The 14,277-nt window shown below is 44.4% G+C and overlaps 1 protein-coding gene across 6 annotated transcripts in view; it reads right to left on the bottom strand.

The window, feature by feature from the left end:
• Positions 1-306: 306 nt before the first annotated feature.
• LOC311244466 (extracellular sulfatase Sulf-2-like) overlaps positions 307-14,277 on the bottom strand; it is a gene marked incomplete at its 3' end in the record, with an annotated part of 225,486 nt that continues 211,515 nt past the window's right edge. For 4 of the 6 annotated variants that reach the window (XM_084333994.1, XM_084333992.1, XM_084333993.1 and 1 more), the window contains 7 exons: positions 13,542-13,598; positions 12,141-12,310; positions 11,365-11,507; positions 10,998-11,121; positions 7,534-7,567; positions 6,960-7,016; positions 307-4,609 (listed from right to left, as the gene is read on the bottom strand). In XM_084333994.1, coding sequence (XP_084190120.1) covers positions 4,579-4,609; positions 6,960-7,016; positions 7,534-7,567; positions 10,998-11,121; positions 11,365-11,507; positions 12,141-12,310; positions 13,542-13,598 — 616 coding nt within the window. The remainder of the gene's footprint in view (positions 4,610-6,959; positions 7,017-7,533; positions 7,568-10,997; positions 11,122-11,364; positions 11,508-12,140; positions 12,311-13,541; positions 13,599-14,277) is intronic. The other 2 variants (XM_084333996.1, XM_084333997.1) reach the window with 2 other exon arrangements.

The raw sequence follows: 14,277 nt of genomic DNA, 5'->3' as shown, positions 1-14,277 counted from the left end.
CAAACTAAAACCAATCACTATCCACTGGTTCACTGGCGGAGGGAACAAAAATAGGAGATTCTGATCAATCTATTGTCCCGTTTCACTGTGATGTCACTAGCAGTTGATGTTATAAGAGTGAGGGGTAAATTACCTCTCATTGAAAACAATGACAGTAATTACCGTACTCTAAATTACGACCATTTCCCACATTTAAACTAGTTTATCAATTGATAAACGTTATATCTAAGCTGTCTTGTTTTACCAAAAGGTTGCGATAGCTAAAAACAGCCAAATGCCCATTCATTTTGACTACACCCCCCCCCCCCCCCCAAAAGAAACCTGTTCCGTTTCCATAGTAACATCATGGTGACATAGAACCAGTTTAGACACAATATTATTACAATATAATTATTGTCTGTACAAGGTAAAGTTAAAGTCATTATTTCTGACTGTACAAAGCAGGGTTAAGATGCTATTCTGTTAAAGAAAGAAAAACATTTATCATCTGTGTATTCCAGGAAGTAAGATAGTTAGCCAGACAACTGAAAAACGATGTATTCTACTTCAATCTGTAAAAGTAAACTGAAAATTAATTAATCGTTTCAGTTATTTAGCCATGTAGTCTTGTTTCCTGGAATACCCTCATATACCATCTGTCCCATTATACCTTCAATACTCCATCCATCCCTCCATCAAAAGTGCTCAAATATCAGATGGCCTGAAGCGGTCCTCATTAAATGGTGAACATTAAATCAGATGGCGTGAAGCAGTCATTAAATGGTGAACATTAAATCATATGGCGTGACACAGTCCTCATTAACTGGTAAACATTCAATCAGATGGCGTGAAGCAGTCATTACATGGTGAACATTAAATCAGATGTTGTGAAGTAGTCCTCATTAACTGGTAAACATTCAATTATATTTCTAGGTGACCAAGATATAAAAAAGTGGTAAAGTTGGGCTAGTTAAAAAAAAGAAAATTGCCTTTGTCATGGAAAACATCTCAAACGATAATCATGCAAGACAAATATACACATCCCTTGGTAGGTGCTGGGCTGAGCAAACCACACTCTTGCACTACAACACTCTTGCTGGACAACAGTTTGAGCTCACTAGGACATGAAGATGAAGAGTCATTAGGACCTTAGGAAGAGCCACTAGGACATGATGAAGATGAGGAGACACTAGGACCTGATGGAGACATTATGACCTGAAGAAGATGAAGAGCCACTAGGACACGATGAAGATTAAGTGCCATTATAACCTGATGAAAGCCATTAGGATCTGAAGAAGATGAAGAGCCATTAGGACACGATGAAGATGAAGTGCCATTATGACCTGATGAAGAGCCATCAGGCTTTAAACGTCCAGTAAACGAGTGTTAGAGCTGAAGAGCGTGCATGTTCTTCATTTGAAACATCTCAAATAAGACATTGAGTGTTTACATGTACATACATTTCTAGTATCCAGAATGTCTGAATATGAATGTGCATGTAAAAATAAACAATGGGATCAAAACATAAAAAAATGGAAAAAAACTACCCAGACCCATTGTTGTTCCTGTGCCGAGTTTACCAGGTGAAAGGTTACAAGGACCAGAATGTTCCATGTCTTTCCTTCAGCGAGGTGCTTCTCAGTGAGCCCACCTGGGTCAGAACCAGCTACTGCTGGTCCAGTCTGGTCCTGTTCTAGTGCTCTCCTTAAAAAATAAGACCTAAACATTTACAACATACATTCAAACAAATATACAGCCATATCCGCTTTAGACGGCAAATAGCACCATGGAGTTTTTTTTCTTCTTTTTTTTAACTGTTAAAAAAAATTGTATCTACAGCTGAATGTTTGACTGTGTTCACACAGGAACAGAAAGTCTGATCTTTAACCCTTTGCGATATAAATCTTTTGATTTGTATGCAGATGATGTGTTATAGTGAGAATGGTTCTCATTCTGGGTAAATCCACAATTATGCATCACAGTTCTATTATACCATGTAGAAAACATTTGTTCTGATTTCTAACCGCCGCTGACATCTCAAGGAACGCAGTGTGGAACCTTGATCGAAGAATTTTACAGGAAGTTGTTGGCTCAATGAGCTGACTAGGAAGTAACGACTCAAGATGACAGGAAGTCAATGTGAAAGTGGTAGGGGATGGTTGTCACTTGTTGGCCAAACTGCAAAGCCGGAACTTGTTATAATTTTCACCTGAAAAGTTGTTTATAAACCTAACCCTCACCATAACCTTATTGGAAACCTCACCTTAAAAAAATACATTAATAATAATAATTGTGATGACAGCTTTTAATTTTTTTTAATAGATCTAGTGATGACTGACTTTGTGGATTGGCAAACAAGGGAGAACCCTGGGATGAGTCCGGAAGTTCCCAGTGTCTTTCATTGTAAACAAAGGTTCAGTTGTGGCGCATTTGGATGTGGTATTCTGGTAAAGTGGTTAATTAGAGTTTACCTTGTAAATTACACCTGAACAACTGACCTACTGGTTAACGCAAGTAGTAAACTGGGGCTGTTTTGATGATACCCCAGTAATGAGCTGTGGCGTGAATGTGACCCTTCTAAACTCTGATGGATAATATATTCATATAATTTAAGACTTTCAAGCATGAATTTCATAAATCGATTTGTTACACAAATCTTCACTATTGACAAGTGTGTTGGCAACATCTTTCTTTAAATTACAACATAAAAATGCACCCAAACGCCATCACCTTGTACACATATTTCGGTCATGTGATAAATTGAACAGGTTTACGAGAACCTTTTAAACCATTAGGTTCTGCAGGCGTCAGCAACTAAAAGGATTGATACAGAGTGGTGCAGTCATGTCATCTCTTTGTATGCCTTCAAATTAGCATTGCTGCCATTGTGGAGTGTCATCCTACGCAATTCAACTGAAAAAGGACCACATTGGTTACCATGGACCAAGACATGGAACTCCAGAACAGTCTGGTGAAAACCATGATCTCCAAAGAAAAAACAACATTAATTTAGTGATTGACACCTAGGTATTGTTGAAGTTACGTATATATTTGGATCTTTCAACAGGTTTCTTGGTCACTAGGGTCGTTCCAAGGTGTTACATTGGGGACTGGAGTCATCTGGTTAGTAAAGTGTTACATTGCACCACAGGGACTGGAGTCATCTGGTTCCAAGGTGTTACATTTCACCATGGGGACTGGAGTCATCTGGTTAGTACAGTTGTAGTTCTGTTTGTCAGTAAATCTGTCGGTTGCTGGAATGACCAACACTCCAGTTAATCTTTTTTTTTTAAGAATAAAAAAGGAAATTACATCACAGAAGCATAGGAAGTGATGTCACAGTGTTTACAGGGAAGTCTCTGCTTCCTCCTCAGTCTTGGTTTAGTAAGAATAAGAACTGGGAGTTTTTTTTTTAAATGTCTTTGCAGTTAGAAATACTAAATATAAACATTTAATACAATATGGCTGCCGTGAACAAAAACCTAGAGTGATGTCAAAGGGAGGGGAGGAGGTGTAGAGGAGAAGAGGTGTAGAGGAAGGGAGGTGTAGAGGGGAGGAGAGGAGCACAGTGATGTCAAAGAGAGGAGGGGAGGAGAGAAGAGGTGTAGAGAGGGGAGAGGAAAGGATGAGCAGGAGACAAGAGGAAAGGTGAGAGGAGGAGCTAGGCCGGTCCTCATCAATTTGGAAATTTCCGAGTTTACCACTAGGAAGTTGCACTCAAACCACTGACCAAGTGGTAAGTACTATGATACCAGAGTTGTGGCGTATCACTGACCTTTCACCTTTTGTGGTGCAAACATACTTCTGGAGTATCGTGAGACATCCATCCGAAATATTGACACACTGGGATTCCTAAGAGTTGATCAAACCACCTGCATCAAGAAAGAAAGGTTGAATAAGCTCAGTGCATCTGTTGCCTTGGATCCGATTGGTCCAGACCTAGACTAGCACACCTGAACGCCATCAACGTCAATTACTTGGTCACGTGATACATTTCTGATTTTCCTAATTGACCAGGACCGTCTGAACGCACCATTATGGTCGATGAGAAATGTGGAGCGAGGACAAGAGACAAGGGAAGGAGATGAGAGGAAAGGAGGGGAGAGGGGAGTTGTGGAGAGGAGAGAAGAGAGAAGGAGAAGAGCTGGGTGTTTGAGTTAGGAGGAGGAGATCCAGAACTAATGGATCCAGAAGTAGAACAGACAGAACAGTTCTTCTCATCCAAGTCACTTGGCTGGTACACTGAAGATGGCTGCCATGGCAATCCATTCCAGCTCTCTGGATCGCTCTGTCTCCATCTCATCCACTCCTCCTCCTCCTGTTACTCTAACCTGAGTTTCCCTCTTCAGAAGAGAGAGATGGGGGGGGGGGGTTTGAGGAGGAGTATCGTGTCCCAGCGTCTCCCTGAGCAGCAGGGTGGATGGAGCTAATGATGTCAAAGAGAAGACTAAAGCTGATTGGCTGGCTGATGACACAGGGGTGTGGTTGATGTCCTGGTGATGGTTGCCCAGCAGCGTGTCTGTGTCGGTGACAGCGGATTGGTCCTGCTCTGGGCTGTGGGCGGGGTCAGAGGCCTGCTTCAACCAATCAGACGAAGACTTAGCCCTCCCAGCCATCCCAAATCTGTCCTCTGGGTGGACACACACACAAACGTTCATTGATCTCGACATCCATTTATTTACTGTGTGTATGTGTGTGTGTGTGTGTGTGTGTGTGTGTGTGTGTGTGTGTTAGATTAGTTGGCATTGTCAGGCACAGCAACCTGGAGACCAGTCTGTCAAGGAGAGAGAACTACGGAACATGCAGTCTGACAGACAGACAGAAAGACAGTTATATTTCGTTATAGCTTTGCGCTCTGCTCTATTGGAACTGTCCCTTTAATCATATGCTATCATGAAAACTTTCAACCACATGCACGCTCCTCACCTGCCTGGCCACGCCCACATCCGCTCACACATAAGCGGGACCATGGCCATACTACCAGCTCCTTCCCTACTTTCACCACCGTGAAGTCCGTGTATAGCACCTCTTCAAGTTCAGTGCTTAAAGTAGTTAGTTTAGTTATAGGAGCTGTGTTGGCATTGTCTTTCGTTTTTCTCTCTCTCACTAATTTACGGGAGAAAGAAAGGATAATGTCGTCACCACCGGTGAGTCTAGAGCAGGGGTGGGTAATTCATTTTTACCTGAACTGTGTTGGAGGGCTGAACCAATGATAACTTGAACTTAATTCTGCTCAATATTCATTATCTCCCATTGTAAAAATGTACCGCGGGCCGGACACGGACGCCCAGAGGGCCGGAAGTGGCCCGTGGGCCGTAATTGCCCAGGTCTGGTCTAGAGGATTATTCTGACCTCCACCGGCGCTTCACATTCGGGCTTCCTCGGGGCGTAGTGGGGCTTGCCTGCTCCACGTTTGTGGCAGGCAGGTGAGCCTCAGCGGCACCCGGAGGAGAGTGCGCGTCGCTGGGCAGTTCCCCCGCCAGCGCTGCTCTCCGGCTGTGCAGCTGGATACTATTGCCGCGAGAGGCAGTCGGCTGGCCGACGGTCTCTCTGGGTGGGTGATGTCTTGCGACGCGGGCTATCTGCCTCTGCTCGATCATGTCAATTGGCGTGAGCGGCGGGGGCGGACGGTCTAAACAGATGTGTCAGTTGTGCGGGGTCGGCTGCTCAGGCATACGGCCCCGCAGAACAGCCGGCTCGAGGCGAGGATTCCTCCGTTACCTCTCCATCACGTCCGAGATACAGTAACTGGCTGTTAGCCTGTAGCTAACCATTAGCCGGTAGCTAAATTGTTGGCCTATGGCCGGCCGTTAGCCTGTAGCCTGGCCGTTAGCTTGTAGCTAGCCGTTAGCCGGTAACGTCCTATAGACAATTGGGATTGCATGGAAGGGACGGGGAGTTCTTGTTTGACGCCCCACGAAGACAGAGGCTTTGTTTTCCTGGGAGCCCCGATTCCGAGTCTGGGTTCAAGTCCCACCTCTGAGGAGGGATGCCCACTGCCATCCGCACTGGACGTTGGCCCCCGCCTATCAAAAAGAAAGTGGGTTGTGCCTCCCGGTGCAAGGGATGCGAGCTTGCGTGTTTTTTATCCCCGAGCTCAGGGCGGCAGCGGCCCGCATAAACGGGGCTTCGCTGCCGACGCCACTGTATCTCTGGCAACGCCGTCCTGTGAGGGAGGCGGGCGTTGTCTGCCTTTTTTTCTTTGGGCTAAAGAAGAGGCAGTCGGCTATCTGGAGTGACCAGGCCTGCATCGCTATTCCCCACCTTACGCAGCTTCAGTAGTAGCCGGTAGCTAATGGTGGGCCTGTAAGAGCTAGCCGTTAGCTTGCTGCTGGCCGTTAGCCTGAATACAGTTGCTGGCCGTTAGCCGGTAGCTAACGGTGGGCCGGTAAGAGCTAGCCGTTAGCCGGTAGCTGGCCGTTGGTCGGTAGCTAACGGTGGGCCTGTAAGCAATGTTCCCTCTAACGTGCACCCGTGCGCACATGGCAAAACGCTCCCGCGCACATCTGAAATCTGTCGCGCACAGAAACGTTTGTGTAAAATATGCATGTAGTTAAATTGACTGGCGCGTTGCACCGAATACTACGGTACCCTGTTGCGTGTGACGTTACCAAGAGAAGCCCCACTTTCAGTGCCTTGTGGGCGTGATGATAGCATATGATTAAAGGGACAGTTCCAATAGAGCAGAGCGCTCGCTATACTCATATAACTAGGGTTATAGGATAACCTTCGATATATGGACATTACATACTAAGGCACATGCAGCTAGTTAGACAGTCAGGCAGAGACTGGCACATGCAAACAGCTCTGAAAACATAAAGGAAAAATACCTAAATGTAAATAAACCAGAAAAAGAAAATACCAAATACAAAAACATTCATTGAATGTTGTATGAATGTATGTATATCTGTCATGTTGTATGAATTCTGTACACCGTGCTCTATAGACAGACAGATGAATAGAGGAGGAGGAACACTCACAGGGTTCTAGATGAGGAAGGTCTCTTCACCTTTGGCCACTTCTTCCTCTCAAACAGCCTGATGCAACACACACACACACACAGTCACACAGTCACACAGTCACACACACACACACACACACACACACACACACACAGTCACACAGTCACACACACACACACACACACACACACACACACACACACACACACACACACACACACACACACACACACACACACACACACACACACACACACACACACACACACACACACACACACACACACACACACACACACACACACACACACACACACACACACACACACACACACACACACACACACATACACAAAAAGCCCCACACAATCAGCCAAAGCCAAGAAAGGAGGCCGCCCCGAGCTTTTACACACACTCTCTCTCTCCATGTACTAGTAGTGCTGCTAGTAGTGCTCAGCTCATTCAGAGAGGCATGCAGGATTAAGAGAAGGGTAGAACTGTGTGCAGCACTGCAGTCTTGTGTCTCATTTTTGTATTTATGTGGGAGAGGTGTCGTGTGTGTGTGTGTGTGTGTGTGTGTGCAGGCGTATACCTGTATTCATCAAAGCTGCCATGTTCCCGCCCTCCTGTTGAAGAGACAGTTTCATTGGTTAGAGTGCAGCGTGACAAGTCATGTGACGGAGAAAGACAATGCGATTGGTTAGAGAGCAGGTTAGATGGAGAGGTCGCAGTCGTCACATCCTTTATGTCCAAATAAAGAGTAACACCTGAGCCATGAAAACTATCCTGATGTCACACAACACAATATGCACTAATGAAACTAGCCTGATGTCACACAACACAATAAGCACTAATGTGGTGTCGGGTATATTGGGCGTTTCTGTCCCGGAAGTAGTGCATGAACAGCCTACTGGATAAATTATCCAGATTAAAAAAATGTACACAGATAACCCATTCAAAGAGATAGGGTTCAGGTCTTGTTAGTCCCAGTCATCAGAGAGATAGGGTCCAGGTCTTGTTAGTCCCAGTCATCAGAGAGATAGGGTTCAGGTCTTGTTAGTCCCCGTCATCAGAGAGACAGGGTTCAGGTCTTGTTAGTCCCCACTTAGTTAGTGCCCACTTTGACAACCTAGGATGGCTTAGAGTAGACGACAGAGTACAGCAACTTGCAATGGGCCTGGTCTACAAGATACACTACACGACCAAGGTACCCATGTACATGTCAAAATACTTCCCAAAGGTCAGTGAATACCACGATCACAACACCAGAGGGAGCTCCACAAATCATGTTAAACCCAGATTTGGCTCAAACAAGGGACTAAACACGTTTCGCAATTATGCCACATCAATGTGGAACGCCCTACCCAAAGCTGTAAAGGAATGTGAATCACTACCCACTTTCAAAAACACTCTCAAAAAACACCTACGGGAGACTGCAATTCGAAACTGGCCCCTGTAAATGTCCGAACACAACCCCCTCCAATGTACAGTAAATTACCAAGTATGGTCTTGTCAATATTCCAATGTACAGTTTTGCTTGTACAGTGGTACAGTGTCCCCCACTCACCCCTCCTACCCAACCTCCCCCCCCCACTCCTACCCAACCCCCCCCACCCCCCACCCAACCACCTCCAATGTACAGTCCCCCCCACCCCCCCCAACCTCCTCCAATGTACAGTTTCTACGTCAAATGTATATACTTTTTTTTCTGGACTCTTTTCGTATCACAAACAGTACTGTATTTGCAAATCTGGTATGTCATAAATGTATAGATGTAGCAGTACTGTCTATCTGTATGTCATGTATGTATTATATGTTACGATGAATTGAAAATGGGGGACCCTGATGTAAACAAGACGAAAGTCTTTCTCTGGTCTGCATCCCCTTAACAATTGTATGTATTGAGCTGTACTGTACTGTACCCATTCTGCAATCTGTTAATAAAGTTTTCATTCATTCATTCATCAGAGAGACAGGATTCAGGTCAGGTCCAATCACCCATTGGTTGACTCAGCCTCCAGTCTACACCAACACACTCCTGTTCACACTGAGGATGAGTCATAGACCTTTACCAGTGGACGGCTGTGACAACAATGTCCTCTCCGCAGTGTTCCTTCTAGCTCTGGGCTAGTCCCCACCCTGCTATTGGGTTCAGCTGAAGGCACAGTGGATAAGAAAGGATTGGTCTGTTGTAGCAGCACCTTGGGATTATAACGTATAACGTTTAAAACACATCTGCAATACATTTTATAATGCCAAATGTTAACGAATGCGTGTGTGTGTGTGTGTTTAGTGTGAGTGTGTTAACACATCCTGCGCCAAAAACGTCGTACAACGTGTTTCAAGTTCATGCTAATTCTGCCAATCCACGGCGTACGCCGTTATTGAGATCATATTTCATTTTTTCGCCATGTTATTCATATTTCCCTCACGGAGCTTGGTCTGATGCAGTGTGAGCCGGCACAACTCTGCAACGCTTCAATACTGCCCCCTGGTGGATGATCGGCGAGTTGCCAAACTGGAAATGGACGAGTCGATCTCGGTGAGTCTCCGAAATGCGTCCGGCCACTCGCATATTGTTGCAGGACTGTATACACACGTCCGTGTGTAGCGATCGCTGCCATAACGCAATAATCTATACGATTTGGCCGTGTATTATGATTATACAAACCGGAAATGGATTTAGGCGATCGCCGTCAAATAAGTGGAATCTTTTTCCTCCAGTCTCATCGTTGAACGGTAAGAGGACGCTGGCGTTACTTTCAGCCTGTTTGTTTATTATTATCCATGCAAACTGCTCTGATCAATATATCACCCATACTACATAAAGCATTTAACGACGATCACGGAATTATAAACAACCCCCCCCCCCCCCCCTCCGTTCATCCGTGCATGATCAGTCATAACGTTTAGGATCATGTACAGTTGACATTTTTTATATAGCGTGGATCGGCAACAAACGGCATTTGATAATCTATATATGCGTTTATGCCTATATCTCACGTTCTAGGAATTACTGCAGAAAACGATAAAAACATATTTATATTCTAGACGGTATTTTCGTATGAATGTATGAATGAAAAAGTAAAACGTTCCTACACCCTGAACGATAGATAATCGATGTTGAATGGGCCATAGTAATGTCAATTTAGCAATACAATTTTTAAAGTTATAGCCCTGCAAAGAAGGTGAACATCTCCATAGGCTTACAGTGCTGGCAGAGAATGGTATAAGATGCTCAAATTGCGTGGCAGGGAATGTGTTAACTGTGTGTGTTTAGTGAGTGTGTGTCGTACTGAGCTCTACTGAGCATGCGTGTGTTTAGTGTGTGTTTAGTGTCAGTGTGTGTTTAGTGAGTGTGTTGTACCAAACTCTACTGAGAGTGTGTCAAACCAATCTCTACTGAGCGTGTGTTTAGTGAGTGTGTCGTACCAATCTCTACTGAGCGTGTGTTTAGTGAGTGTGTCGTACCAAGCTCTACTGAGCGTGTGTTTAGTGAGTGTGTCGTACCAAGCTCTACTGAGTGTGTGTTTAGTGAGTGTGTCGTACCAAGCTCTACTGAGTGTGTGTTTAGTGAGTGTGTCGTACCAAGCTCTACTGAGCGTGTGTTTAGTGAGTGTGTCGTACCAAGCTCTACTGAGCGTGTGTTTAGTGAGTGTGTCGTACCAAGCTCTACTGAGCGTGTGTTTAGTGAGTGTGTCGTACCAAGCTCTACTGAGCGTGTGTTTAGTGAGTGTGTCGTACCAAGCTCTACTGAGCGTGTGTTTAGTGAGTGTGTCGTACCAAGCTCTACTGAGCGTGTGTTTAGTGAGTGTGTCGTACCAATCTCTACTGAGTGTGTGTTTAGTGAGTGTGTCGTACCAAGCTCTACTGAGTGTGTGTTTAGTGAGTGTGTCGTACCAAGCTCTACTGAGCGTGTGTTTAGTGAGTGTGTCGTACCAAGCTCTACTGAGCGTGTGTTTAGTGAGTGTGTCGTACCAAGCTCTACTGAGCGTGTGTTTAGTGAGTGTGTCGTACCAATCTCTACTGAGTGTGTGTTTAGTGAGTGTGTCGTACCAAGCTCTACTGAGCGTGTGCGGGGGTTACACTGCTTGTGTCCTCGACAGCCTCTCAGCTCCATCAGCTGAACATGGAGCTGGTTCAGAACTGTACGATCCAAAGAACTCACTGCATTCATCAACTAGAGAGAGGAAGAGAGGAGAGGGGGGAGAGAGAGATGGAGAGAGTGTGAGGGCAGATTTTATATATATAATGAGATATAGAATAGGGAAAAAGACAAGTGAGAGATATACAGAGATAGAGACAGATCGAAGGGGAGGGAGATATAGTATAGAGAAAGGATGAGATCATCAAGTTCAGTTTCTTAGGTATCTGCAGGCCTACTAGGGGTCAGTATTTTGTGTGTGTGTGTGTGTGTGTGTACCTGGTAAGGGTCAGTATTGAGGTCGAAGTACTCCAGGAAGCCAGTAGCAAACTCACAGAACAAGAAGTTGTGGCTCTCGTTCATCGTCCGCAGACACCAATAAGTGTTGTTATTAGCACTGGTACACGCACAGAACGTACCCACTGAAACACACAGTATATACATTAATTGTTAACTAACTAGAAAATAACTAATTGACTAACTGCCTTTTCATGCAGCTAAATACTGAGTAGCAGCTGCTAGTGTTAAGTGTCTTGCCAGTTTGTTGGTCTGATAGCTATAGTTGTCTTGCCAGTTTGTTGGCCTGCTAGCTATAGTTGTCTTGCCAGTTTGTTGGCCTGCTAGCTATAGTTGTCTTGCCAGTTTGTTGGCCTGCTAGCAATAGCGGGCGACAGTGGCTTGGGAGGTAGAGCAGTCGTCTGGTAATCCGGAGGTTCGATTCCTGCTCCTCCCGGGCAGCATGTTGAAGACACTACCCCTAACTGCTCCCAATGAGCAGGTTGGCACCTTGCATGGTTGCATCTGACGTCGGTGTGAGAATGTGTGAATGGGTAAAATGTGAGGAACAAATTGTAAAGCGCTTTGGATAAAAGCGATATATAAATGCCATTTATTTACCATTTAGCAATAGCTGTCTTGCCAGGTTGTTGGCCTGCTAGCGATAGCCGTCTTGCCAGTTTGTTGGCCTGCAAGTTAACTAGCAAGTTTGTGTTTAGTGTGTGTGTATCTTACTGTTCCAATAAGGCAGTGTGTTGTGTTTAGTGTGTGTATCTTACAGTTCCAATAAGGCGGTGTGTGCCAGTGCTGGTTGTCGTGTGTGAAGCAGGTTAATCCTGGCATCGAACAGGTGTCATTGTTTCTCAGCCTCTTCACCATCTTCCTCATCTTTTTCCTCCTCTTCTGTTCCTTCAGAATCCATGCCTTCTTATCACGCACTCCACCCTTCCTACACACACAAAAATGTCCCAGTGTAATAAATCAATTTACATTTCTACACAAAGTACATTTCTCAACCAATGTTAACACATTCGGGGCCAACCACGTATATATACGTGTTTTGGATCCAACGCTTGACGGCCAACCACGTATATATACGTGGCAAGGTTGTTTTGGCCTTTATTCCATTGTAATATCCTACTCAATGTCACCGAGCAGCACTGCAGATTTACCCTACTCTTAGAATTCGGAAAAGTGCATTACCGGCCAGATCCTCATAGGGGCGCTGTCTCGATAATGCAGTGTTCCCTGTTACAGACCAGTGTTTTTTTTTTTTTTTTTTTTTATGAATGGGCTTTTCTGTTAGCCTAAAGCTATGCGTGTAGCCGATGGCCTGGAATAGTTTTTGGGATGCTGAATTCAGTATGCAGTAAAGGAATAATCCTCAGCCAATGGACATATGGATCTACCAGATGGCGATCGATAACTGGGAAATCCTTTTTGGGATCCAACCGGCCACAGGTACGAGCGATTTGACGTCAATTACAGCCCGATCGGGCCTTGTTCTCATAGCCATCCACCCGGTCAGCATATAAGGCTACTGAGGCTAATGCCGTTATTGGTAATCACCGCCCCCCCCCTTTCATGCATTCATGGTGGACCATGATACAGACAATATGCATTTAGAGTTTTAGCTCTAGCTTGTCTATAGCCGAAACACAATTTTTTTAAATGAAGCTTAGCGCCCTATAACTCGCGTTCCAGGAAATACCCCAGAACATTCTGCTACAACGTTCATATTCACAACGCTATAAAATGGGAACGTATTGATTAAAAAAATATTTATTTTAAGGCATATTGAAGGGACGCTTTATAGTGTCAATTGACAATGAGAATGGACAGATAGCAATAATATAAAGTATAGATTTAGCTCTCCAAACAGCCTCACGCACAATGAAAGTTTGTTTCGATATGCTGGCCGTATAGAGTGGGATTAGACGGATCCCAATGGCCCTGAATGTGTTAAAGGTCCAATCCGTAATTAAAACTAAACAAATGGGTAGCCCCCCCACAGAAATAAATAAATTATGATCTAATGTTAAGTGTTTGTAAAACATTGAGTCTGTAATAGTATTTCTCCAGAAGGGGTGGGTGTTGCCAGATAGTGATCCTGCTTGGAATCAGTTCATTGTTGGGAGTTAGACAGTAGGTGCCAGATAGTTTCCCGTTTGTGTCTTTACCTGAAGGGATGCATGCCTCCTCGATATCTCAGTTTGCTCTTGTATTTAGACTTATACCTGCAAAACATGATGTAATAATATCTCAGTTTACAGCCATATTATTTAAGTTGATACGAGTTGCAGCTAAATGGTTTTATTTTGAAGGTTTTTGGGCAATTGGGGAGCACAGCTGGGTTTATTTAACTGATTAGAGCACAGCAGCAGTCAGTGGGCACCAGGGAAGGTGTATGGTTTTTTACCAGCGTCAGGGAGAGCCTAGAAAACATTTAACATCATTTTAAACACCTTTTTGCTGTATTGTTCTTTAAGCTGAATAAATGCCACAAAACGTCAATGCCTGTCTGGACAATGGACTTCCTGATCTGCATAAGTTTAGCTGCCTGGTGCTTCAGTGGCTTTTAGTTTTTATAGTTTGTTGTTGACAAATAGCCACTACAATCCATATAATTGATTTTTAACAGATTTGAATCTGTTTGAATAACACTATTTCCAGTTGGGACTACATATTACTACTACAGTTGAAATTACTGGAGGAATGAAGGTCTGCTCTGGGGTGGTGTCATCCAGTAGAGTTTATTGGGGTGCCGATGTAGACAAGCTCTCGAGACACATTGGTTTTATATGTGATTATTACATGTCCTCCTCACAACAGAACGACAGGATTCAGGTTAAAATTCAGTTAAATGCACTTTTAACATAATGTGTATAGATAGCATCCCTCTCTCCTTACATATTT

This window comes from Notolepis coatsorum (assembly GCF_963971535.1).
Source record: "Notolepis coatsorum genome assembly, chromosome: 17".
In the NCBI taxonomy this organism is placed as follows: domain Eukaryota; kingdom Metazoa; phylum Chordata; class Actinopteri; order Aulopiformes; family Paralepididae; genus Notolepis; species Notolepis coatsorum.
This window is presented reverse-complemented; position numbering and strand designations above follow the sequence as displayed.